General features: G+C 36.9%; 6 protein-coding genes across 6 annotated transcripts; 5 read left to right on the plus strand and 1 right to left on the minus strand.

Moving 5' to 3' along the window:
• Positions 1-501: 501 nt before the first annotated feature.
• LOC114518279 (enolase-like) lies at positions 502-4,211 on the plus strand. The gene is made up of 19 exons (XM_028538242.1): positions 502-611; positions 1,043-1,130; positions 1,230-1,325; positions 1,409-1,467; positions 1,567-1,636; positions 1,720-1,787; positions 1,891-1,956; positions 2,032-2,107; positions 2,202-2,291; positions 2,410-2,466; positions 2,646-2,726; positions 2,832-2,896; positions 3,026-3,080; positions 3,212-3,296; positions 3,398-3,427; positions 3,509-3,595; positions 3,684-3,792; positions 3,888-3,946; positions 4,029-4,211. Exons 2-19 carry the CDS (start codon positions 1,043-1,045, stop codon positions 4,096-4,098), a joined length of 1,311 nt encoding a protein of 436 aa, XP_028394043.1. The 5' UTR covers positions 502-611; the 3' UTR covers positions 4,099-4,211.
• A 122-nt stretch (positions 4,212-4,333) lies between these two features.
• Positions 4,334-6,151, plus strand: LOC114518280 (caspase-8-like). The gene is made up of 2 exons (XM_028538243.1): positions 4,334-4,727; positions 4,847-6,151. The coding sequence occupies exons 1-2, from the start codon at positions 4,433-4,435 to the stop codon at positions 5,725-5,727; spliced, it is 1,176 nt and encodes a 391-aa protein (XP_028394044.1). The 5' UTR covers positions 4,334-4,432; the 3' UTR covers positions 5,728-6,151.
• Positions 6,152-6,301: 150 nt separating this feature from the next.
• Positions 6,302-12,867, plus strand: LOC114518278 (multifunctional procollagen lysine hydroxylase and glycosyltransferase LH3-like). Its single transcript, XM_028538240.1, has 22 exons — positions 6,302-6,446; positions 6,529-6,635; positions 7,206-7,342; positions 7,482-7,596; positions 7,973-8,021; positions 8,164-8,276; positions 8,394-8,457; positions 8,613-8,710; positions 8,994-9,095; positions 9,208-9,339; positions 9,415-9,536; positions 9,778-9,879; positions 9,973-10,098; positions 10,318-10,450; positions 10,566-10,679; positions 10,813-10,881; positions 11,058-11,120; positions 11,203-11,244; positions 11,358-11,417; positions 11,520-11,606; positions 11,903-12,028; positions 12,299-12,867. Exons 1-22 carry the CDS (start codon positions 6,383-6,385, stop codon positions 12,452-12,454), a joined length of 2,181 nt encoding a protein of 726 aa, XP_028394041.1. The 5' UTR covers positions 6,302-6,382; the 3' UTR covers positions 12,455-12,867.
• A 450-nt stretch (positions 12,868-13,317) lies between these two features.
• LOC114518458 (oxysterol-binding protein 1-like) lies at positions 13,318-18,303 on the plus strand. Its single transcript, XM_028538445.1, has 15 exons — positions 13,318-13,486; positions 14,529-14,592; positions 14,889-15,046; positions 15,200-15,248; positions 15,333-15,408; positions 15,685-15,769; positions 15,958-16,053; positions 16,182-16,307; positions 16,409-16,508; positions 16,599-16,685; positions 16,818-16,878; positions 16,960-17,009; positions 17,185-17,246; positions 17,320-17,414; positions 17,708-18,303. Exons 1-15 carry the CDS (start codon positions 13,448-13,450, stop codon positions 17,820-17,822), a joined length of 1,263 nt encoding a protein of 420 aa, XP_028394246.1. The 5' UTR covers positions 13,318-13,447; the 3' UTR covers positions 17,823-18,303.
• A 424-nt stretch (positions 18,304-18,727) lies between these two features.
• On the minus strand, positions 18,728-19,407 carry LOC114518415 (N-alpha-acetyltransferase 38, NatC auxiliary subunit-like). Its single transcript, XM_028538405.1, has 3 exons — positions 19,323-19,407; positions 18,998-19,175; positions 18,728-18,927 (listed from the first exon to the last, which is right to left on the minus strand). Exons 1-3 carry the CDS (start codon positions 19,353-19,355, stop codon positions 18,761-18,763), a joined length of 378 nt encoding a protein of 125 aa, XP_028394206.1. The 5' UTR covers positions 19,356-19,407; the 3' UTR covers positions 18,728-18,760.
• Positions 19,408-19,542: 135 nt separating this feature from the next.
• On the plus strand, positions 19,543-26,146 carry LOC114518223 (RNA polymerase II subunit A C-terminal domain phosphatase SSU72-like). The gene is made up of 5 exons (XM_028538182.1): positions 19,543-19,813; positions 19,928-20,071; positions 24,737-24,876; positions 25,045-25,163; positions 25,354-26,146. The coding sequence occupies exons 1-5, from the start codon at positions 19,743-19,745 to the stop codon at positions 25,456-25,458; spliced, it is 579 nt and encodes a 192-aa protein (XP_028393983.1). The 5' UTR covers positions 19,543-19,742; the 3' UTR covers positions 25,459-26,146.
• The last annotated feature ends 166 nt before the right edge of the window (positions 26,147-26,312 follow it).

Consider the following 26,312-nt stretch of genomic DNA (forward strand, 5'->3'; position numbering starts at 1 on the left):
TTGAGGTATTAGCGCACCTGTTGATCTTTGCCGTTCTGTATCGATGAGTTTCACCATTTGCAAGTTCTCTGCCTCTGAAAGAAGGGAAATATCCAGGAGTATAATAACTGATGTTAATGGTTTTAGATAGAGTTATACTTGTGCAAATTTACCAGCAGTTTGGAGCAATTTTTCAAGATCTGCCGATCCTTCTCCAAGCGATTCCCTTCCCCGTAAAGCTGCCTCTGAGCGTACTTCGGGGTTTTCCATTATTTTCTGTAGTTTATAAAAAACTACTTTTCCAATCTTTGTATTTTCTTCAGAATTTTTCCTTGAAATTATTTTATTTTTTATAAAAAATTCAAAATATAAAATACTTTAAAAGAAAGTTAATTAATTTTTTCCCGCCACTTTTAAAAGCTTACATTGGAGTACATTGGGATACATATGGATATGTATCCAGGGAGAAAAGGAATATCCCTCAATACACGTAATATACCCTATCCTTCCCTTGATCTTTAAAAGTCCAAGTGACAAGAAACTAAGAAAGTGCAAAATACCAAAAGAAGTCGATCGACAGAAAACCTTTAAAGTTTTGTGCAAAGGATTGATTGAGAACTGCAAAATAAAAGGTATGGCTTTGAGTTAGATATGTTTATTCAAAAAGAACAACCGATTCTTCGGTAAATTTAGCATAATTGCTCGATCTTGTATGCAGATTATTATGTAACTTCATCGTGTTTATAAATATAAACATATGACTAAATGTTTGTTGATGTGAACTATCGATGTACATTTTGTAAAAGAGGACTGCAGAGAGAGGAGCCTAATTAGCTGTATTTTGTACAAGAAACACCCTTTTCACAATCTTACAAAATTAATTAGCTCGTAGTTCCTCTACCTACTGGATCGATGCATGTCATCCAGCACGTCTGCAATCAGTGCAATGATTTATTTTTTATAAACCTTTCTAAACTCTCACAAACTAGTATTTAGTTGGCCCTTAAAATTTCATTGTTCCGGTTTGTCTCTTGCGCAAATCAAGTCATATGTTCTTTGTTAGATGGCCACAATTACTGGAGTCCATGCAAGACAAATCTTTGACAGCCGAGGAAATCCCACTGTTGAAGTGGACCTCACTACAAGCAAAGGTAATTACACTAACAAATTAAGTAGCAACTGGAATAATTTTTCACATCATGTCGCTTGTAAGATCTTTATTTATGATGTACATCACATGATGTATTTAGGTCAGTTTCGAGCTGCTGTCCCATCTGGTGCATCCACTGGTGTTTATGAAGCTTTGGAACTGAGAGATAAAGATCCAACTCAATATTTAGGAAAAGGTAAGTGTCTCTAATTTCTAAAAACAATAAGATAATTTGAAGCTGTATTAACTAACATGCTATGTCAAATTGTTAATCACTAGGTGTACAAAAGGCTGTTGCCAATGTGAACACAATAATTGCACCAGCGTTGCTGGCAAAGGTAATTATGCCAAGCAAATTTACAATGGAGATCTTTATGTGAAGCACAATTGTATCTGAAATCACCAATAATAGAAAAAAAACTCCAAATCCAATGTAGGGATTAGATGTGACCAATCAAGAGGCCATTGATAAATTCATGATTGAATTGGATGGCACTGAAAATAAAGGTTAGCATCTCATCAATGTTTTTAATTCTAATTGTTTTTGGATTTTTTATATATTTTTTGTAAATGTTTTTTCTCCTATATAGGCAAGCTTGGGGCAAATGCAATTTTAGGTGTGTCTCTGGCAGTGTGCAAAGCTGGTGCTGCACATAAGGTAATGTGATAATCCTTTCAGTTTTAAATTTGAAATTCTATATATACATGTATACCAATTTGTTTGAAAGTACTGTATAATTTTGGTACTGATTTATTTATAGGGCATGCCACTGTACCGTCATATTGCTGACCTTGCTGGAAATTTGAAGGTTGTTCTCCCTGTTCCGGTATGTTCATACATATCCCCCCATTAAAAGCAATCCTTGTCAAGCTAGTATTTAATCACTGCTGCATATTTCAAGGCATTTAATGTGATCAATGGGGGAAGCCATGCTGGAAATAAACTTGCAATGCAAGAATTTATGATTCTACCAACAGGTACCAAATATATTGCTACCCTTTATCACAGACTTATAGTTCAACTGTATTTTTCATTCTTATCTATACTTCCTATCATTTCTCATCATAATAGGTGCTGACAGTTTCACAGAAGCCATGAGAATTGGATGCGAAACTTACCACACATTGAAGAATGTTATCAAGAAGAAATATGGTTTAGATGGTAAAAGTGATAGACAAGAGAAAATTGCTTGTGTTTAGGTTGCATATGATATGCAGATCTGTATTAATCAGTTTCATTGAAACCATTTAAAAATGTCAGAAAATTTCTTTTAATCCAGCCACAGCTGTTGGAGATGAAGGAGGATTTGCACCCAACTTCCAAGACAATAAAGAAGGTATAAAAGAAATTTGTTTTGGAAGCCAAAAAGAGCTGAAATATTAGTGCATGGACAAATGAATGGAACAATAATTGCTAATGCTACTGCAGATGCTCTACTACAAGAAGCCAAAAGGTTAATAGAAAATAATTACTTAACTTAAGAACTAATTAAATGGTTGACCAATTATTTGACAGGTCTTGAACTACTCAAAGAGGCTATTGCTAAAGCTGGCTACACTGATAAAGTTGAAATTGGAATGGATGTGGCTGCTTCAGGTATTTAACCAATATACCAGGAATATTTATGTAGGTGTAGAGTTGGTTGGTGATACTTCAGACTGGTAATGTTTGCCCTCTAGCTTTTCTGTTCATCCTGTTTAGAATTTTACAAGGATGGAAAATATGATCTGGACTTTAAAAACAAAGATTCTGATCCTAGCAAGTGGGTAAGTAGTGGTGCAGCTCTACCAAAAAACTAGCACTTGGGCCTCTCAGAAAGTAGGGGCAAAGAGATACATAGATTATAGATAATATATAGATTAGTTTTGAAAGAAAAAACTTGTTTCTATTTTCAGATAACTGGCGATCAACTGAGTGCGCTTTATCAAGAATTTATAGCTGAATATCCAGGTATATTAAATTTCATCATCACTTAGCAAAAATGCTCAGATCAGCGTTCTTTGTGTGCAAAACATTTCATGAATATCTTATTTAAAAACTACTAGCTCACAAAACCCGAAACATTTTTTTTCGTTTTCTAGTTGTCTCAATTGAAGATCCATTCGACCAAGATCATTGGCAAGCGTGGTCTGGTTTGACTGGCCAAACTAGCATTCAGATAGTCGGGTTAGTAATTCATCATGATAGATTGGCTGCAGTTATCTGTTATCAATCCTGGTGCATGGCCTTTATGATAAATCATCATTATCTTTCTTCATAACCTACAGGGATGATCTAACAGTGACAAATGTAAAACGGTAATTCATGATCTTCACGGAAATTAGCTACAAATTTTTTACACAAATCATCGTTCGCTAAATTCTTGTTTGCTTCTTCAGTATCCAAACTGCGATCTCAAGCAAAGCTTGTAACTGCTTACTTTTGAAAGTCAACCAAATTGGTTCTGTCACAGAATCCATCGAGGCGTAAGTATTTCAGTCTTGAAACTGAAAGTGAGTTTCGTAGAGAACTGTACGTCACACAGATATCTTAATAGTTTGGCTTCTTTTCTAGGTGCAAACTTGCTCAGCGCAATGGTTGGGGCGTAATGGTCAGCCATCGCAGTGGAGAAACTGAAGATACGTTTATTGCGGATTTGGTTGTTGGTCTGTGCACAGGACAGGTGAAATTAAGCATTGTAAATATATGTTTTTTTACGATGCGTGGTGATGGCTGAGGCTGAACGTACACGTACAAATCAATTTTTAACGTTCATAGATCAAAACTGGCGCACCTTGCCGTTCAGAACGCTTGGCAAAGTATAACCAAATTTTAAGGTGAGAAAGATAACCGGAGAAGCCAGTCTTTACCTATGTTGACCTACGGTCTAACTTAAGTTCCCGCTTCCTTTGTCTTCAGAATCGAGGAGGAACTGGGAGAGAATGCAGTTTATGCCGGAAAACACTTCCGTCGTCCTTCAGAAATATAAGATTTTGCAACGTGGAACATTTAAAGCTTTAAGCTCGAGATAATGTTCTAAAGACAAACCATAGCTATTGTTATTTGTTTCGAAGTTATTTTCAATTTTATTAAAACGTATAAAAATTCACTGTGGACGGCTGTGTTCTTAAAAATTTCACTATCCAGTTATTCTGAAGGCCAGTGTCACCTTTTGAAGGATGGGTTTGAGTCAGTGCATTGAGTTCATTGATGTTGTATAGGGAATTCCCTAACTTCAACTTTGCTACTTGAAAAATTGTTCGAAAAATAAGTCTTCTGTGCGAAATCTTTCGTATATTCTCCACCGTTCCTGAGCTGGCAGGATGTCAGAAGTCTTACAATACCGATTAATAAGGAACAAGGATATAATCTTGAAGGATTTAGAAGCTGAACAAGTTCTGGACTATCTGTACCAAGAGGACGTGCTTGATGATGATCAGTACGAGGAAGTTAGTAGCAAGGGACCACGAAAAGAACAATCAGCATTGCTCTTGAAATATGTGGAAAGAGACAGCTCTGCCATTCAGAAGATGATCGATCGTTTGCAGAGGTCATCTCAACGCCATTTGGCAAAGATTTTGAACGAACCATTGTCCAATGAAGTTGAACTTAGCAGAGGTTTGTATAAACATTTGTTTACTTGGCCCATTCTTGATATTTCTAAAAGTTAATGCAACACCTAGTGTGACTATAATTTCTTAGCAGTTTGTAACATTTCCAACATATTTTGTATCCAGGTGTCTCCAAAATGCTTGAGCAAGACAGTCCTAACTACAGTATGAGGAATGTGCCCTGTGGCTACGCTGTTATAATAAACAATGCTGAATTTGACAACACTGTTGAACCGAAACTTGGCAGTCGCGAAGGCTCAGAAGTAGATGTTATAAGAATGACTGAACTATTCGAATGGCTGCAGTTTAATGTAGCCGTCTACATAAACAAAACTGCTGACGAAATCGAGAGCATTGTTCGAAAATACGGAGTTGATATAGATCACAACAACTTTGACTGTTTTGTGCTATTTTTAATGAGTCATGGGTTTGAAGATGGCATATTCGGCAGCGATAACAAGAAAGTATTCATGGCAAACATCAGAAGACAGTTGATAGCAGATAAATGCTATAGTCTGGCAAACAAGCCTAAGTTAATTTTTGTCCAGGCATGCCGAGGGGGTAAAACAGACAAAGGATTTGTTGTGACCGATAGTCCCATATCCAAAGGAACAACAAAGCCTTCCCAAGAGATAAGTGGCAATAGTAACCCAACAAGTGCGTCTAGCAATTTAAACCAACCCTGGAACCATAGTCAATATCATATCCCAGACATTGATGTGCAGTATATACCACAGGATGCAGATATGTTTATAACATATGCATCAACTGCTAACCATGCAGCATTACGTAACACTACAACAGGGGGATGGTTCGTGACTCAGTTATATGAGGTCTTCCGTGATAATGCTGAAAAAGAAGATTTGCAAAGTATGATAACTAAAGTGACTGGACACGTTTCTTCAATAAAGCATGTAATTCGAAATACCAAAGACTATGCAATGCAGTGCCCAGAACATACAGGAAACCTTAGAAAGAAATTGTTCTTTAACCCAAAGAAGTCCTAACAATCTGTGGCCTTTGTGGTTTACCCAAATTACATTTAATTTGCAAGCTATCAGTGTGAATGTAACTTTGTAAGATACAGGTCTTTCATTTTTAGCCAATTATGATTGATTATGTTCGGAAACGGTCACCATTCCTGTCAGAAAATTGCTTGTTTTAGGTTTATATGTTAACTGTGAATCTGTGATGTAAGAGACGCATTGAAAAACGTGAAAATAAACTATGTCGTTAGTCGTTACAAAATGTTGTTGTGATAATTGTACGTGTGAAACAGCGAGTATTTCTTTTCTTAATCGCCTCCACCCGGCATGAGACGAGGAACGTCCGCAAATGCTGATCGTGCGTTTTTTCACGCTTGGAGGAACACACAAAGAAGACTTTCTTTTATTATTAGTAACTGTAAAGCGTAATAAACTCGTAGTGAACACCGCACTTGATCTTTTTACACGCAAAGCGTGATTCATTATCAGTTCATTTGCATGTTCCCATAGAAAAATATCGTCGTTTGAAAGAATGTATCAAAAGACTTTAATCTACACAAAGAACGCATTAGAACAATCACGTGACCTAATGTAGCAAATATAAAAACATTCGAACACGGGAAATGTATCATTTTACGATCTCGAATATCGGATTGTCCGCGTTCTTTGGTCGAAAATGTTGCGCTTTTTGTCCATATTCCTGCTCTTTTTAAACGCTTTTCTCTCCGTTACTTCCACAGGTAAGTCCGTTCGTTGTAAATGATGGCGATCTGAGGGTTACAACTTTTATATTCTTCTGTTTTGAACTTTAAAATGCCACAGACGATCCTGAACGTTTAAAACTGTTGGGTCTAACAGTCGCTACCGATGAAACGGATGGATTCAAACGCTTCATGCGTTCAGCTGATATTTTTGACATACCAATCAAGGTAAATCGCTTTCGATTTCGTTAGATTTCGCGAAAAGCAAACATTAAATGAACAATCAACTCATTTATGCATATTCACTTCATTGCAAAACAAAGGCTCATTGTGAATAATTTATACAGCGTAATCTATACTTTTTACCGGTGCCCATAGAAACCCTTGGTTGTTAGAAAGAATTGGTATAGTTTGAGAATTCTGATGAATTTAGTCAATTTACTTAACTGTCGAAGTTTATTTATGTGTTTATCCCCACCGCAGGCATTGTCTTTAAACACAGTAATATAAAAAACAATATAATAGGAGTTACGCTTGAGCGAAAGTCAACAGTTTGATTTCTTCACCTTTTGCATTTAACAATCGATAAGAAGATTCCTTTTAAGTCTTTTAAATGTTATTCGAGTGAAGTAGTTTAACTAAAGCGCATTGATTATGTCATACCAAAAATGGTCGCCTCCAATGTGAGATCATTTAGTAGCACCTGGTTATTTGAGAGTATGTTTACAAATTACAAGAGAGTGTTTGTAATCTGGTAGACGTTTTATCATGTTGATTCTAAGAATTATTATTTCCAAGGTTGCAGGGATGCATGAGGAATGGAAGGGTGGAAATATGGAGTTACATCCAGGCGGAGGTCACAAGCTAAACTTGTTGCGTAAGGAGATTGAGTTGTTGAAGAATGAAACTGATTTGGTTGTCATGTTTACCGACAGGTATTAATTTAATTTTTTTTAAATGAAAAGGTGAAGATGAACATTTTCATGAACATTATGACCATCAATTAACCATTCAGGTGTTTGTCTCCTATCACTGGAAAAAACTCAGTCTCATATTTATATATTACTTTTTTAGTTACGATGTTGTATTTGCTGCTGGTGCTGATGAAATTCTGAAAAGATTTTTAGCATTTAAATCTAAGGTGGTCATTTCAGCAGAAGACTTTCTTTGGCCTGACAAGACTTTGCTGGTAATTTCTATAAAATGTATTATGTAGCACCGCATATACTATATAACACTGTGTATAGTTGACATACTTCTAGAAACATGTCCAGTCAGTCATTTACATCAAATATTTTTTCCCTCTAATTATTGCCAATTCTTTCTCTACCTCATCAGGACTTCTCTCCATTTACATTTCTCTACTCTGACTCAAATTAATGACCCTCTCTAATTAATAATCTCCCTTGTGAACTAAATTCTTGCTAATGTCTCTTACACACCTTTTTCTCTATTAATACCCTGTCTAATTGAATCATTGTTTCTTCTCTCTAATTAATGATGTTGCTCTCTAATTAATGGCATCTCAAATTTATATCTCCTTCTAATTGTATCATTGTTTCCAGGATGAATACCCTGAAGTGACAGAAGGGAAACGATTTCTCTGTTCGGGAGGTTGGTAACAATATTTAATAGAATTTTAAGAATGACATCCTCAAATGCACCTTGTTAGTTCATCAAAATGCAGATAGCTATACAGCTATAGCTAAGAAACACCAAATCAGCCTTCCTCAATTCATTTTCATTCCATCGTCAGGTATAATTGGATATGCACCAGAGGTGTTTCAACTAATGACACATCATGAGGTGAAAGACACAGATGATGACCAATTATATTATACCAAACTTTACCTGGATGCAAAGCTAAGAGTAAGGCCCTACTTCTTTCTCACCGTTCATAACTATTCGTATCTTCAGCACCACAATGCCAATAAGCAACAATGATTAAATAGAAGAATTCCTGAATATTTTTATCAATAACTTTAGAATAAACTGCAGATGAAATTGGACCACAAAAGTGAAATATTTCAGAACCTAAACGGAGCGAAAGGTGAGCAGGAAACGTGTGAATATATTGAAAAAAAAATCAGTATCTACGTGTTGCCCGAGTCGCTACTGCATACCACATATGCCATCATGTGCATGCTTCAGTAATGCTTGTAATTTCCCATGAGCTTCTTGTAAAACCACGCTTCTCTTTCACAGCTGAATCACAACTTGTAGCTGACGAAAACAGCGTGTGGTTTGAAAACACGCTTTATGGCACCAAACCTGTCGTGCTTCATGGCAATGGACCGTCAAAGGTATACAATCTTTAAACCTGTTCTAAATTAGGCGCGACGCGTGCATATGAACCAAAGGGCGTGGCCACAGGGGTTAAATTTCGAGTTTGACAACCGATGTCAACAATGGTGACTCCCATGACTGCTCTGACGTTTATCAACTACGGACTATCGCTATATCTGCATATTTCGCATTGCGTTTTCAGTGAAAGATGAGTAAAATATTCAACTTTATTATTGTAATTATAAATTATCGAACCTGCAAAGGAATCTTTTATTTGTTATATGCGCATTGTTTTTACAGTTGTTTTTGAACTACCTGGCAAACTACATCCCTAAAGGATGGAGTCCAAAAGAGGGCTGCCTAAGTTGTCTGGAAAACACTTTCAGTATGGATGATTATAAGGTATACGAGCTTTGCTCTTCGAGATCTTTACTACTCCTGTGATAGACGACTTTGTATCATCTCGTCATGTTTGTTTTACGGTTCTGTAAGTTAAAACTTTTTCATTTTGTAGACTGAAGATTATCCAAGTGTTCTGGTAGCCGTTTTTGTGGAAGCTCCAACGCCCTTCTTCTCGGAATCTCTAGAACGATTGGTATCAATGGAATACCCTCAAAGCAGAATTGATGTGTTTATACATAATGTGGTATGAAGATTTTCATCTCAAATCATCACCATTGATAATTAAAGAAACTTCAATAGTTGTTCGTCGCTGTTGCAGGAACCATATCATGAAAAGCAAATCCAGAATTTCATTTCCACGCACGGAAAATCTTACAATTCTGTGAAATATATCGCGCCAGGGGAATATTTCAGTGAAACCAAAGCCAGAAATTATGCTCTGTAAGTCCGCTCTTACTCAAGAACGTAAACCGGATTGTTTCGTTTATAGGACTAACGGTTCTCTCCAAATATTACATTAAGAATCTCTCTATATTTGTCCGGTGTTACCACGGAAGAAAGTGTCGTACCTGGATACTCTTTTCCAAAGAAAAAAATGCACTTTCAGGAGTCTAAGTTTAGCCAAAGAATTACAATACGCTAGTTATGCAATGTGCTTTACACCTTTATTATTTTTCAATAGTGAATACTGTCTTTCCAAACACTGTCAATATCTGTTTGTCATCGACTCCGATGTTGTATTGACCGAGCCGAAGACTTTGAAAATCCTCATGGAGCAAAACAGGTTTAGTTAAAACACTTGTACAAAGCATTTCTGCATTTGCCGTCATTGACTCGTTGTATTGCAGAATAATTAGCTGAAGCGTCTGTTTTCTAGATCAATAATTGCTCCAAAACTTAGCAAACACGGAAAGCTGTGGTCTAACTTCTGGGGGGACATTGGAAGTGATGGATTCTACGCACGATCAAGAGATTATGTCGAAATTGTCAACGGCAATAAAAAGTATAGAATGATATTTTGTTTATATGATAATGATATAGGAATGGGTGAGATTGATGAAAGAAACATTCCCGACTTTGATATTTCTTTGCCCCACCCCCAACATTTCCCTGCCCCACCCAAAGATTTCCCTGCCCCACCCAAATATTCTCCTGCCCTTATATGGCTCTACGCCCCAATCAGAATATATCTATCTAACAACCAAACTGTAATATTGTCTAGGGGAGTTTGGAACGTGCCTTATATAGCTTCAAGCTACCTGGCCCACCACACTGCCTTGAGACAAGTTAAAAACCCATACAGCAGCACGACTTTTGAGGCTGATATGGCATTCTGTGCGTCGATTAGGTCAAAGGTAAATGAACTACCCTGACAACAGACCGCTTTTATCGCATGTCTTTGAATAATGAGAGGATGTTGTTTGCAACGCGAAAATATGTTGAGCTAATTTTTACTGTGTTTATGGCTAGGGTATTTTTATGTACGTGAACAATCTTATGCCATTCGGTCGACTGCTGGACACGTCGATATTCACTACAACAAAGAAGCATGGAGATATGTATGAGATGGTTAATAATGTTCTCGTAAGTCTTTGGTATTGCAATGGAAATTTAGATCATGATTTTTTGCAAGATTTAGTAAATGCATAGGTCAAAGTCTATGGTCGACTGCCTCACAAACGAACTGCCATGAAATTTATTTCTTTTCGTTGGGTAGGACTGGGAAGCGAAGTATCTTCATCCGGACTGGTATAAGTTGAGGACGAAAGAGTGGAAGATGCCTGAGGTATTTAACTCTCACGATTGTGGTGCATGGTTGTAGGTACAATACAAAATGATAATCTTGTGACTTGATAAATGATATTTACCTTCCTGAACCACACACATATTCCACCCTAGCACTCCTCCACGTGGTGCGTGGTTTCAACATATTTATTTCATAATCATTTGCATTTGTTTCAGCCTTGCCCGGACGTATATTGGGTGCCACTATTCTCAGAAACATTCGCTTTACACCTGTGGCAGGTACGGAATACATTAATACCTTTCCTTGTCGGAACCACTATCTGATATAAATTTTTCTAACAATGTAAACGCCCTAATATAGGAATGCGAACACTTTGGCGGGTGGTCTGGCGGGGGTCACAAGGTAAAAACTGACAAAAATCTTTTTCATATAACCATATAGAATTGTAGAAAAGACATTATCTTATGTTGACTATGCTTCTAATCAGTACCATTCTCTCTCTCTCTCTCTCATAGGATAATCGTATTGCTGGTGGTTACGAGAACGTTCCGACCGTTGATATCCATATGAAACAGGTGAAATAACTTATTCAACTTTGATCTAACTGAATGATATCGCTTCTAAAATATCATCAACTGCTACTGATTATCTAATGACACTGACTCGTGATATTGCAGATTGCTTTCGAAGCACACTGGATGCATTTCTTAAAGACATACGTTGCGCCCATAGCAAATCATATTTTCACTGGATATTATTCTGAGGTAAGGTTTCGAACAGTCTTATACTCCATATTATAACCGTTTTCCTATACAAACGAAATCGTATTTGAAAAATGGATTTTTATATTGGTTTTATATTTTGTTCTCAAGAAATACTTATTGGTCTCCGCGCAGTTTTACACTCCCAACTGCATGGAGGAAGTCCCATAGCTAACTACTGTATAACTACTAACTTTATGCCTTGGTTTAGTTACTGCATGGATCACCTTTATGAGTTCTGCATTAAAGAACTCATATTGTCTTAAAGAACTCAATTGTACTTGTCTTTTATGTCGCAGGCGCGGGCTTATATGAACTTCGTGGTAAAATACCATCCAGATAAACAATTCCTCCTCCGACCTCATCACGATTCTTCGACTTATACTATCAATGTCGCTCTAAATAAACGTGGGGTTGATTATGAGGTAAGATAGCCTTTAAACATGCTCTCTATTGAATATGGCTGGCACTTTAAATTTACGACTGTTCGTTGCTTTCCCAACGAAACATAGTAAACTCAAAGACGTCGACGTTAGTCATAGTTCTAGTCACCTGAATTACAATTCTGAAGAACAATTCTATTAATTTCAACTGTTCTCCGTCGCCCAGTTTTTACCAAGCGAGCTGACGCAAACTCTGCTGCGGTATATTTGTGCGAAAACCATAGGGACATAATGATCTTTTCTGCTTTCTAGGGTGGCGGTGCCCGCTTTATTCGTTACGATTGTTCCGTACAGGATACGAGGGTTGGCTGGGCACTTATGCATCCGGGTCGACTCACACATCAACACGAGGGACTTCCCACCACTAATGGTACACGATATATCATGGTATCCTTCATTGATCCTTGAGAATCCGCTCCGTCTACAGAATTGAGAAATGTAGAAAATTAAAGAGTACTACGTTAATTTTTTGACGGACATGGAAGCAATTCTGGAAGCTAGACATAAGTCGCAATATATAAAGCTTAGTTTTTGTGTTGTCGAAATTGTCGTGAAGATCTCAAAATGCTCGATGTGAGAGTTTTGATACCTCTGTCAAAAAGAATGATAATGAGTACAGAAAATATATAACAAAAATATTCAACCGGGATACTTTACATCGTTGAGAATGTTTCTCGACTATTACGATATAATAGAAACTTGGCTTTGCAGCTATAATTATGACCTCTCAGAAAAATCAAAGCAATTTCGTATGGTCCTTTTAGAATATATCGCATTTTGTATTGCATCGATCTTTATAAAGTTAATTCATATTTAAATAGTATTTTTATAAAAAGATAAAATTATATACTTATAATAAAATTATCAAGGTTATATACGTTGACGTAGTGTCCTCGATTCGATTGGCTGGCTAAAGAGTAATCTCAGACTCAGGTTTATGATTTTAACCAAAGACCACGCCCTGAGTGTTGGGTGGCACTCGCCTTCAATCAAACCAAGTCTGAAGGATTGTAGCAAAAACAAATTAATAATTGTATTTGAAAAGCACAATTGTTTCAGCTTAAAGAACATTATCTACATCATAAATGTGGCTTTCTTGTACCACTTTACTCAGAAGCCCTTGTGGAGTGCCTCTCCACCTTCTTTGGTCGAGTGGGGTTTTCCCTTACGATTTCAGGCAATTCATATATGAAGTATTCCCAGCTGTTATTCCGGACGGAAGGCTCATCATATTTATGCATATTATATAAATCAAAACAATGGCAAAACTCCTCGAGAATGACGTGACGTGCACAATGCACATACAGTACGAAATCATCAACATTCAAAATTGTCTTGATTTATTTCCTTTTTACGATTGTTGAAAGCTTTCATCATTTGGCTTCACAGACTTGGTACGATATGCCACTAATGGTGGATATAGGCGAAGACGCTTTACAGGTAATGAAATGGCCACAAAGCCGGCTAAAATCGCGACGCTTTAATTCAAACCATATTGTATACATACTGTCCGCAAAACATTTGGCAGTCATTTGCTACTTCGTAGATATTCTAATTGGTTTTCGAATAACTTTATGCGTTCTAATTTTTTCGATTATAATTTCCGAATATTTTGCCTTATTTTAACGTTGAATTTTCTCGTTTGTCATACGTATATTTAGATTCTGCTTTATGATTTCGAATGTTTTGAGGTTTAGCGGTTCGCAATTAAATTCAATTAGAATATTTATTGTTGCTCCTTTTAAAACCCTAAACTGTCGGGGCTGATTAATGATTTATCCGTAGTGGTCATAAGGGGAGTTATTTAGTATCCTTTGTGGTTATTTGCGAGTTTTTATGACATGAATATACCGTCCAATACGATATAAATCTGTTTTTGGAAAGCCAATACTCACAAAGGATTGCATTTTTTAATTCAATTTATATGCTTATGTGATATCGTACGATCCTTTGTGTGTGTACAATTAGGATGTCTAAATATGTTCGACTGGTTTGACGTCTTTCCTCTGACTGCAAATCCCGTTGTTATTTACATTGTATGGTCAATGTTTGTTTACATTGTATCCTCAATGTAATGAGGGTTGACATTTTATGCAAGAGAGAATAAAAAAGTCCTGGATTCAAGCACTAGCAGGAATTAGCCTGTAGACGTGATGATTCACATACTGTGAAAACAATGCCTACATCTAGGAAAATCAAATCATTCTACAATATATGAATTTATTATCAGTCTTATACAATATATGAATTTATTATCCCCTCCCCCAACTCCTAAGTTTGGCCCTGGCCTCTAGCTAGGAGTGGGTTTTAACAAAGAGTTACATGTAGATGATTCAAAGTGTTTTATCTGTCTAAATTGTTTTCTGTTATGATTTTTTAATTCCCAAATGACATGTCATGTCAGTGTGTCTAGAATCTAGTACTCCCTCCCTTACTCAACATAAATCTAACTGGTGAAGTCTCAATAATTAATGTTATATAGAATGGTGATTCACCAAAACATAAGGAGGAACAATCAGAATATCAGCTTCTTAAAGAAAGTGGAGGTAAACTATAAGTTACTTTGTTCTTGGTAAATTACTTAGAATTTCTTTCGATCATTCCATTTGTTGGTAGTAGGCTAGCAGCTTAGTTTTCTTGTCTGTCAGTTTGTTGCTATCAGTTGGGTTGTCATCATTTGTTAGATCATGATCATCATCATCCATCAGTTGGGACATTAATGATTCATTTTTCTGTTGGTTGGTTGGTTAAATACACCTCTTGGTGGTATAGGCTCTGCAGCAGTTCTCCTTGCAATCGACACATATACTTTACTGGTTTGATAATATCATTTTCCCTTCAGCTTTCCAAAATCCAAAGGTCAGACGAGAGTTGCTGCCAAAAACTAGAGAGAAGTCATCGATTAGGAATCTTTTCAGTTTCCTGAAGACTGTGATTGGAAAAGATTTAACGAAAGTAACAATGCCAGTGTGTTTTAATGAACCAATATCATTTCTACAAGTGAGTGTTGCTACTTCAGTTTGTCACTGAATTTTACCAGTGAGCCCAGAATGTTTGCACATAGATGATTCTTCATTTTAGCAATGAGGTTGCATACTTTTAGTTTGCTGCAAAAACTGATAAAATTTGTAAATCTTTGTGTCGCATTCATAGAGGCTATGTGAAGATCTTGCGTATGCGGACTTGCTCACGAAAGCTGCAGGTTTGTTCCTTGAGCAACGATGAGAAGAGTGTTCCAAGTGAAAGCATTAAATTATTGAAATCCTTGTTGTATATTTGTTTATAGAGTGCGGGGATTCGGTGGAAAGACTGGCGTATATTGCAGCTTTTATGGTGTCATCCTATTCCACTGTACCCGGAAGGTATTCCCTAATAGAGATCTTTTCACCAGCTACGTCTTCGTAACATTCCACGTCGTAGCTTCAAACACCGGCGTAGCTGAGAAGGAAATGAGGAATCCACTTCTCGTTTAGTCCAAATTGCTAATTATTTCAAAACCAAGGAAAAGATTTTCGCTGGCGCTCACGTCTCGCCACGCCCCATTATCTATATGTGACGCTGGTTATGACATGATGTTTGGGCCCCCATCTTTTTTTGCTCACTAAAGTAATGCGAAAACTACGTATTCTTTGTTTTAGATTTTGGAAACCATTTAATCCACTACTTGGGGAAACATTTGAATACATCAACGAGGAACATGGATACTCTGTTATCGCAGAGCAGGTATGCTATGCTCTGGATTTTGCCATTGCTCTGATGTTTGGAGTTCAAACTGTCGGAGAAATAATTAAAACAGGAACTTTGATGTCCCGGTATAACTTGGATTTCGCATGTATACTGGAAAAAAGTTTGATAATAATACAAACCCTTTAATTCGTTGTGTTTCATTCAATTTTTGATTTTTTTTGCAGGTATCGCACCATCCGCCTGTTTCAGTTCTCCACGCAGAATCATTGGATTGGGTATTCTGGCAGGAATATAAACTGGATACAAAATTCAGAGGACAGGTATTGATTAAGGAGGACTGTCAATTCAAAACGAAGGATAGTTTTCTGCAGTGGTCTACTTAGTTTACGGGGTTTTTTAGCTTTCGACTTTCTTTGTGCATTATTTCTTGTTCTCTTTTCGCTTGTAGTATGTCAAGGTTTGCCCCACAGGCAGTGTACATTTCAAGTTAAAGAAATCTGGAGATCATTATAGCTGGAAAAAGCCTAATACAATAATTCACAACATCATGTTTGGCACGCTTTGGGCAGAACACGTAAGCGTGGTTATCTGTTTTGTGATGGGTCAATCAGCATGCCTTGTCCAAAGAAAATGTGATAAAATTTGTCTGAAAGAATCTGAATTTTCTGTTGTTAGGATGGTGAGGTTGTTATAACTAATCATCAGACGAACGAAGCTTGTAGGATTCATTTTCAAACGCACAAACGGGTTCGAGAGAACTACAAAATTGTGACAGGTTAGTAAAGGTTTCTATAAACTGATGGCGTTTGGATGACTGCCGTCACGTGACAACAAAAATGTTTCTCAGATTCTTGTTTCTTTTCAGGCGAAATTCGAGATTCAAAAGGTCACATTTGTCTGCTATTAGATGGGAATTATGAAGAGAAAATGGAATACACGTCAGTTAACAAAGGTAAACGTACTAAACGCTCTTCAAATGAGCTGGCATTTTAGAAGATTTGCTTCCAAAAGATTTGAAGATGCGTTTCCAATTGCGATGATCGTGAGTATAATTTCAGACATTCTGCCGTCCTTTTTGTTGTAGGTTTGGATTCAGCTCCTATTCCGTTGTGGAAAGTGGCACCGAAACCTGAGATATCTTCACGGTTGGTAACATGTAATATGATATAATCCATTTGATGCTAATTCTTCTATGCGCTAAAACGTTCTTTCGTTCCTTCTTTCAGAATGTACGGTTTTACAACTTTTGCTATGCAACTCAATGAACCAGACGAAGGTAACATTTAGTGGTGGTGTTTGCATGCATGGCTTTATAAATATAAATGCAAATATAAATAAACAAATTGTCAGAAATGTAAGTTTGAGGGCTGGTATATGGGCACATCAATATTCTCTAAATTGAACCGTGATACTTCCAGCCACAACCTCATCCTAAAAGGTATAATTTGTAGATGTTCAGTGTCCGACGGATTGCAGAAAAAGACCGGATATACGACGATTAGAGGAAGGGAATGTGAGTGAAATGAAACTGGAATACGCTTCCATTTTTTGTCATTACTTCAACGACGTATTTCTTGCTTTCTCAGATTGAAGAAGCTGCGCGGGAAAAATGCAGGCTAGAAAACAAACAGCGACAAGCAAGGAAAGATAGGGAAATAGAGGAGAAACAATGGTCACCAAGGTATAGAAAGTTTGAACCAGTAGGGCCCATGTACCTCAAGACTTTATCACATTGCTGACATTTAAACTTTTTGTTAAGCTTGTTACACTTTGCGTGCCGAGCAACTAATGACCGCAACGCGAGCGAGCGCGCAATATAACACGTGGGCTGACGCAGCGCACCTCGACAGGAACACCTAACTTCCGGATCACGCGTGGTTTCCTCGCTATTAACTTTGGTTATTGAATAACCTCATTAACTAATTGAGGATGCGAATATGGTTCATATCATATCTTCATATCGTTTTAAAACAGGTGGTTTAAATTACTAGAAGATGCAGATTCAAAAACCCCTTGTCATATGTACCAAGGTGGATACTGGAGATCAAAATACAATGACTGTTTCGAAGATATGGCAGATATATATTGAAAATCTTGGATGAAATAATGTTTAGCCTACGTTATCGCTATTTTTTGGCTATGTGATAGCTATTAGTATTTAAGAAAAATGCAGTTATTTATGTTATACAATTGGTTCGAAATTATTTATATATATATAGTCGCCATTATTGAAGGGAATACAAAAGTAATTAATTTTAAATGGAGCAAACGATATATTTTCATGATCGATAGCTCACGGTGAACCGAGTTTCCCCTTTCACGACACGAGAGCAAATCTAAACGACGTACATTTATATATTTTAACATCTATCTCTGTCAAATAGTAACACACTTTTAGGTTATGATGCTGTTATACCTCAGGGTTAGTACGAGAACCTTTCTGCTGGCAGAAAACGTTGTTCCACGTTAATTATAACTTATTATAAGCCTGAAAATCTGTTTTAAGTTCATCTCAAAAGTTTGCTTAATGCGTGTAATATATGCTTTGAAATAAATTTGTTGTTTGACGAGTGACGTTTTAGTACTTTTTTGTGGTGTTTCATTCACTTTTAGGTAAAGCACAGCGTAAAGAGATCTCAGAGACACAACTAAATAGCTGTGCATGGTATCGATAAATAGATTACATAAATTCTGTGCAGGTTTGGATTATTTGCAGCCGTGATTTTGGGTAGGTTTAGAGGAGTGTTGACCTCCTTAGGCACGCCACTTGGTGGAAGATATGTGAAGGATGTACAAAGAGATTTAAGAAACAAAAGATTGACATTAAACATGTAAGGACAGAGAAAGATGAACAGAAGAATGGTAGAAGGATATATGAAAAGATTGGTTGGCAGGAAACAAGACAGACAATTAGTAATATTCTGGAAGAAGGTAAGAGTATGAGAGGATTACAAGTTAAACAGATTCTCAGTAAACACATCAAACGTTTTGACCACTAACTTTATTAAACATAAAAATTTACAATGTTCAGCTGGTAGGTGACTGTTCTATTTGTGTAGACAAGTCAATTGTATCATTATCAACAGTTTTTTTGTCAATATGAGATGTCTGCTGTTCGTCAATTTCTAAAGAGACAATATGTTTTCCAGGAATCATAGCCAGACCTAATATTCTTGGATCTTCATTCTCATAATCTACAAAAAATCCAGAAATTTTATTGTCTTTGGAGGTAATCTAGAAAATGGTGATTTATATGTTTACTACCTTCACCATGCACAAACTCTTGACAAGATCCAAGAATGATGTTCATTTCTTGGTCTGTACACAAGAATGATCCTATTAGCCGCCGCCCATCTGATATTTTTACTTTGAGAGTTTTATTTAACCAACTTTGTAACAAAGCCTTGGATGGTGGTGTTGGTGGGTTTGTCTCATCGGACATCTAGGATACAGAATATAAAATTAAATTGGGTGCATTTGGGGACATGGCCCATACCCAATCCTCGAACAACTTTACACGAACAGTGCCTAACGTAACATGACAATAAACTTCAAATATTTAAAGCATATTATAAAATAAAGTGAATACCGTGTAAAATGTCTTGTAACCAGTGTTAACCATAGAGATTTCGACGATCCGCCATATTTGTTTCTTTCTGTTTAAGCGCGGGAGTTTCCGGTATCTAGCGAAAGTGGCGCGAAGTACTTTCGAGCACTGCCATATATGGTGTTTTTGCAGCGAAACGGCTTCCGATGATTACCTTATATGGAGGAAATCGTCATAATTAACGTTAAACAATTCCCTTGAGTGCAGTGAAGTGACGCAGTGGAAATTGTTGTTGTTTGGGGTGTTTCTTTTATATTTTTAAATTTTCAAATTAAATCTTTTGCATCCTGCGTGTATTTGGTAATTTTCCGTAGTTGTTTGTAAGTATTCGTAAAGGCCAAAGATTCTTCTACCTGTCTGACGCTGTATTGAGAGGTTTAGAAATAAAATAAAGCTAGAAATATGGATTTAAAGATCGCTGTTGTTTGTTCAAGTAACCAAAACCGAAGTATGGAGGCTCACAAATTCTTAAGGTAAAAGTCGCTAAAATTGTTAATATTTGCCTGCGATTGTTGATATTTTTGTCTCTGTACATAGCATATTTCACCTAGAGTAGGTTTTAAGATAATACTCGGGGTTTTTTGTAGTAAAAAAGGGTTTAATGTGAAATCATATGGATCTGGCAATCAAGTGAAGCTTCCTGGTGCGGCACAAAATCAACCGAACGTTTATTCGTTTAACACGACATACGATGAAATGTACAAAGACCTTATCCGTAAAGACAGACAACTGTATCCGTACACATTGGATGTTTCATGATTTCTGCTCCTTTTGCCAATATTTATGGTATATTTTTCTCCCCAAGTCATGTCGGCTTGGGGCTTTTTGTGTTGTGTCTTTGTTCTCATACCATAGGTGTTTTATGTTTTCTTCTATCACATTTTCTTTACTCCTGTCTCTCAATAGTGAAGAGTGGCTCCCTAGTGTATATAAGTTGTACTGGGTACCATTAGAGTTTATATTTTGGGATTTTGATGGTTTAGGGGAAAGAGAAAGTTTAGTTAATGTAAAAATAATTTATTTTTACAGTCCCGTTGTTTTCAGTTGAGCATCTAAGAATTATTTTATGTGGATACTGGATAATATCCAGCGAAAAAGTTAGAATTAATTAGTGCTAGGGTGTTGTGTTAATCACCTGTTTTGTGATTGTAACATGAACTGGTGACCTTTAATTGCAACATTTTCCACCCTGTATTTGTCTTGCAAAGTTTAATCTCCATGTTGTATCTCCATGTTTTGAACTACTGTGGCCCTTGAATTTCTCAGAAACCACCTCTAATTCGATTCTTTAGCCTTGTGGGTTTTGGCATTTTTGGGGTGGGTTGGGATTGACTTTTTTAGGTACTTTGTGGTTAGATGGATGCAGATGCTTTGGAAGAACCCCTCATGACTGCAAAAAGCTTGGCCATGATTTGGATACCTTGTATTATACTGAAGAAATAGACTAACTGTTCAATGAAGAACTGTATAATTAGCTGTTGTAGGTACCATAAGAGTAAAGGTGAGGTATTGTAAGAATTTCAAAGTTTCAGACACTTGAATATGGTTATGAATAATGTAATCCCCACATTCCCTTCAAATAAAGAATTAATCTAGTTTATATTTGCTTGACTATAGCAATGAATTTTGCATTTCAGTTTAGTTCGTTGGATTTCGAGTTTCTGATTTTGTGGGTGTATTAACCTGCATTTGTTTTCATGAGTACAAAAGAAGAATGTCATTGCCAATGTGCGATTCTTAAAAATCTTCTTGATGCAATCAGCACAAATATCATGCCTAATAGTAAATAGCGGCCATATTTTGCTTTTAAGCTTAATCTACTATATCTGTCCTTTCAATGTTGACATTGACTATCCATTGAAAATTATAAACATGTTAATCTAATGGTGATAAAAGTTCATCTGGGTCAACCTTGAAATGTCCAAGATTTGCTGCTCACCTGATTCTGCGATATTGGACCAGTGATACAAATTTATCAAACCAGGATAGCTAAGTGGTTGGAATTAACTTTCTCTGAGAAAACCAAAATCAATGAGCTACAAAAAGGCTACATTCCAAGTTATGCCAAATGCCATGTCAATACATGAAATAGTCCCCAAACATAACACTGACCCCTGCTGGAAGATCTGGAATTTGTAATCGTTTTGGAAAGAAAATGATTTCAGGTGAGTGCCTGGGTTTCCTAATTAGAATCCTGCAAAACACAACAACCCTAAAACTAGTAACTATCTGACCTTGTTACAAAGTGTAAAAGCGAGCGCTCGTTGTAAACGATTAAAAAATTGTAGTTGTAATACAAGAGATGTTAAAAGGATTTCCAAATGAAAAAATACTATCACGTGTAAAACGTATTCGACAAACTGAGGCATTAGATTTATAAAACATAAAGGTAATGTCGCTAACTATGCTAATTAGCTGCTTGTATGCGGTGTATATGTAGGTATAACACGAGATTAATCCATGACCGTCGGGGCCTGCGCAGGTGAATATTTGTGAGATTTTATGTACGGGAAGATTCCTGGCTGGCAAGGCAACGTATGATGGTATAAATCGAGTAGCGCCCACATTGATTAATTGATTGGTTCAGTGATTAGTAAGCTCTCAAATTCCTTCCAATAAAGTAATTTCTGGGGAAAACATGTGAAAAGACGTCTGTTTGAAAAGTAGACATTGTTCAGAAAATCTAACCAGTGAAAATAGTGCCAGTGGCGTATGCTGTCGGGACTGAGAGAAAAAGAAAGCGCTTTGAAACAGGCGATGTTTAAGCCGCTTCATTCAAACTAAATATAGAAATGAATTTGATAATAAGATTGATCACGTCGGTGTTTGAAATGAAGTATCTTTGTATCTGGTAACATTGTAAATTTTGAAGACGACCTAGAATTAATTCACTTATAATTAGCAATTTAACACAAATAGTTTGAACTTTCAATCGTGAACTTTCAAACAATTTTAAATCCGACTACATCATGGTGGGAAGAATTCCATAATAAAATACTTCAGAAAGCCACGCCCAAAACCACTTAAATCGAGTGTTTCACATACTTTAGGCTACCAGTGGTAGGGGCACTTCTAAATAGCGGGTCAACAGTTGCAAAGGCCCTGGGTTTCGAGGCTTACTTTAGGGCGTGGTCTAAATCGTGCTGGGTTTTTAGTTTCACACAATGGCATCGTCCAGCAACCTTCCTCTCGCCGATAATGCATTGTTTTATCTGGCAACCGGAGTTGCTCTTTGAGTAGCCTTGCTCTTTGAGTCGGCAAGTCAGGTCCGCAGAAAGTGATTCCGAGTAATAATTGAGTCTTCAGACTTTCCTAGCTTACTCCCGAGTGACTTCTTGAAGAATTGTATTATCTTTCATTCACGTGTATAGTGAGATTGAGAGACGTCGTCATCCTGATTACTTACTCCCCGATAGCGTAAATCCATCTCTTGTTCGACACCTTCAGGACCTTTTGGGTAGCCGTATTGCAGTGTATTTTCCAGAAGCTTGATTGAGATTTTGAGACGCTATCGGTTGAGCCCTGGCAGATAACTTCCATTGGGAAGTGATAATGGAGGACTTATCAAGGACAAGGAAATGTTCATTTTGAACTGTCTCTTTGTGTTGGAATGGACGTTTCAGATTGCATGTTCTCAGAATGCGGGAAGCCGATGGACAAAACCACTATGATTTAGGAAGCGTAACGGGTTCGGTGGCTTTGACGGACGCCGGTTTGAGCATATTTTGCGGAATATTTCATGGAAGAAAGATATTCAAAAACCAAGGAGCATCGAGTAATTGCGGGAGTGCTGCTGCTGTCTGAATGTGTGCACTTGTGCGTCTTCGGCGACAATAACTTTGAATGAGGTTGTCTTTTTATCCTGTTCAAGCCATCTCGATCGTGTCTTTCAACGTGGGATTAGCCTGATGTATTGACTGATTAGTTTACCCATCATATTTTTGCAATATGAAGGACAGTGATTGTTTTGGAGAGAATAGGTCGGCATGATGTGAACCAGAATGCTTCGCAACTTTAATCTTCGGAACGTCACAACTTGTGGTCCATTGCCGCTATCAATTCATTGCCTTGTTGAATTGAAAAATGCAGTTAATGTTATAACAAAGATCCTGCATTGCGCATGTCTTTTCTTTCGTGTAAGAATGTGATTAGATTTCTACTTAAGTTGAGGATCCATTCACGATAAATAAATATCGCTGATAGACAGACAATAGCATATATAGGGATTAGCACAGGAACAATATGCCTCGCAGTTTCTGTATTTATGTAGCCTCAAGCAAAATTACTGAATTTGTTTCCTAGAAATAATTACGTTAATTTGCGGGATAAGTGACACCACATGTGAAAACCGAACATCACCAATCAAGTTAGAATCGTACCTCAATTTTTTGCACTCGCAGACAATTTTACATGTCTTATTGGGGAAAACGAGGATCACGCTTTGACCAGCCCAAATCCTTCACGATCAATTGATTGATTATGAATCCTGTTGTGGTTTAACCGAGACAACATTATTTTATCCTAAATTTTTTGCTCTATTTTTTACACTTAAACCTTAAGACAACAAAACTCGTATATAATAAAGTTAAACGGGAAAAAGAACTTTAGCAATCTTTGCCGAAGTTGAAATTGAGCGGGTTTAAACTGTTTAGCAAAGTTGTAGAGAATTCAAGAATGTACTGCCTAGTTAGGTTTACAACTTGAAACTGCGTCAACTTTAGCTGTAGACAACGTATTTATGCAACTAGTAACTATGCATGAGGCCAGCTGGTCCTTGTATCGAATCTCTAGAGAATAATGGCGTGTTTTCGCCACAGATCATGAAAGTTCATGATTATTGCTATTTTAGGGAAGAGAACGTGGACAAGCCGGTGGCATGAGGGTGGGGAGATTTCAACAGCAAGGATGCTGATTGAGAACCTAGGAATTGTCCACGAGATAGCTGACCCCTTAAAATGATGATGATTCACTATGATCTTATATTGACTTAAGCCGGTTTTCCACTAGCGATATATTTCGCGCGAAGCGACATTTTACTTTTGTTTCAGAGCTATCAACTGCAACCATCTGGAACAAATTGCTCAAATACAAAGGAATAAAGTCGCTTCGCGCGAAAAATATCGCTAGTGGAAAACCGGCTTTAGCTTGCCGTTGCATGGGGAACCACTCTTCAATGACGTTTCCCAGAATCATAACATGCTCCATTCTTTTTCGCTTCTATTCTACTCCTTTCTGTATTACCTTTCGTGTTTTCATTTATACTCGTACTAAGTTTGATAAACCCAACAGTAAAACAATATGAACAATCATCGTTTTGTATCTTCGTTTTGTATACTGCTAGTTAGTAGTGTAGCGATATTATTTACAGCGAAGATTCCTTAACTCAGGATTCTCAGATACACACAGAATGGAATTCTCCACATGTTAGATAGAAATAGAAGAATAAAAGCAAGACCCGAAAGATTTCAAGATACGACAGAATCCTTCGACATCGTTATTACCGCTGAAGAAAGAGTGTATGATCAAGTGGTTGAAAGTATGCGAATAGTTTTACCTTTTTTTCATAGAAACCTTTTAACCTCTAAACTATATTCCCCTCCAATCTAATTGGTAGAATTGTTTACCTCGATTTTCTTTGAATCACACTTTAGGCGATAATATTCTGCTGTTTACACGATCTAACTTTGTTTTCTTTCCAATGAAGGTTTGGAAAGTCGAGTACCAGTGACGTATTCACCAGTTCACGTGATAAACGTCGATATACAAGATAACCATGAAGAAGCAACGTTAGGTGCTTTCCTCGTTTGCAGTCTCTGTGAAAAGGTAAATTTTCAAGGCCAAAAACTCCTCTTTTCTACATCTATTCTAACCCCAAATTGCTTTCCAACGCAGTACTCCTTCGAACTATAAGACACTTTATTCCTCTTCTATTTAACTTCGTCCGCTCGCCAGGGCTTGCTTATCTCTCCGTCAGATATTATAGCACAGCTCAATATTTTTCAAATATTTCTAGATATCCAAGGCGGAAGACACTGAAGGCGAAATCGACGAAATTCTCGAATCATTCGAACGCAAAAACAGCAATAGGAACATTCTACACACTGTTGCGTTTTACTAAATAATAGAACAGAACAACTGACATAAATATAACCCGATTCATGCATGACCATGGCTTGCACTATTTTGACGCGGTTTCCCCTGGAGAAATGATGCAAGCCATGTAATGATGTGAATAATGAAAGAATATCACGGTAGTGTGTTAACAAGTGATGGTAGATAGAGCGAAATTCTCCTTTCTCGCGACGCCATTTTGGACTACGGAGAATTTGGTGAAGTCAAGTTAAAAGAATAATAGCTTTAGAAGAATAATCATTCGGTGAATTGATATGTATTTCAAATATTTCACACCGCGTAGATATACAATTTCTGCAAGAATGTACCCGCGAATTTGATAGGTTTCGTGAGAAAGGCTAATTTCGAAAGAAATGTAATAATTTACGTCGCTTTAAAATCGCTTAAACCATGCACACCACAATTGACTTATTTATTGTGTATGAAGTTTCGATTAGAGAATATTTTGTAAATATAGTGTTGATATAAAATATTTAGAAAGATGTATTTCTGTGGTGGGATATATGATATAAAAATGTAGTTCTCGTCGAGAGAACTTCTGCGGTCATCATTGAATATAGTGTTTCGTCTGTTATCAAAAAGGTGTAGTTAGGACTTTCATTGTATTGTATTGTATCGTTTAGGTATATGCACGTTTTTGTGGTGTATATGCATTCGCAATAAAATCAAAATATTGGCAGAATTGTTTAAATGTATTTTAATTACTTCCTATAAGGTATACTGTCTAAAACAGGCAAAAAATACTTTTCGATAAGAATTTCATTGCAAGGGGATCTTTAGGAACAACTGGCAAAATATCAAAAATATTTCACGCTTCTTGGCCAAAAAAGATTGCGCGCG

Source organism: Dendronephthya gigantea, unplaced genomic scaffold (assembly GCF_004324835.1).
Source record: "Dendronephthya gigantea isolate DGI-Jeju-01 unplaced genomic scaffold, DenGig_1.0 000010F, whole genome shotgun sequence".
NCBI lineage: Eukaryota > Metazoa > Cnidaria > Anthozoa > Malacalcyonacea > Nephtheidae > Dendronephthya > Dendronephthya gigantea.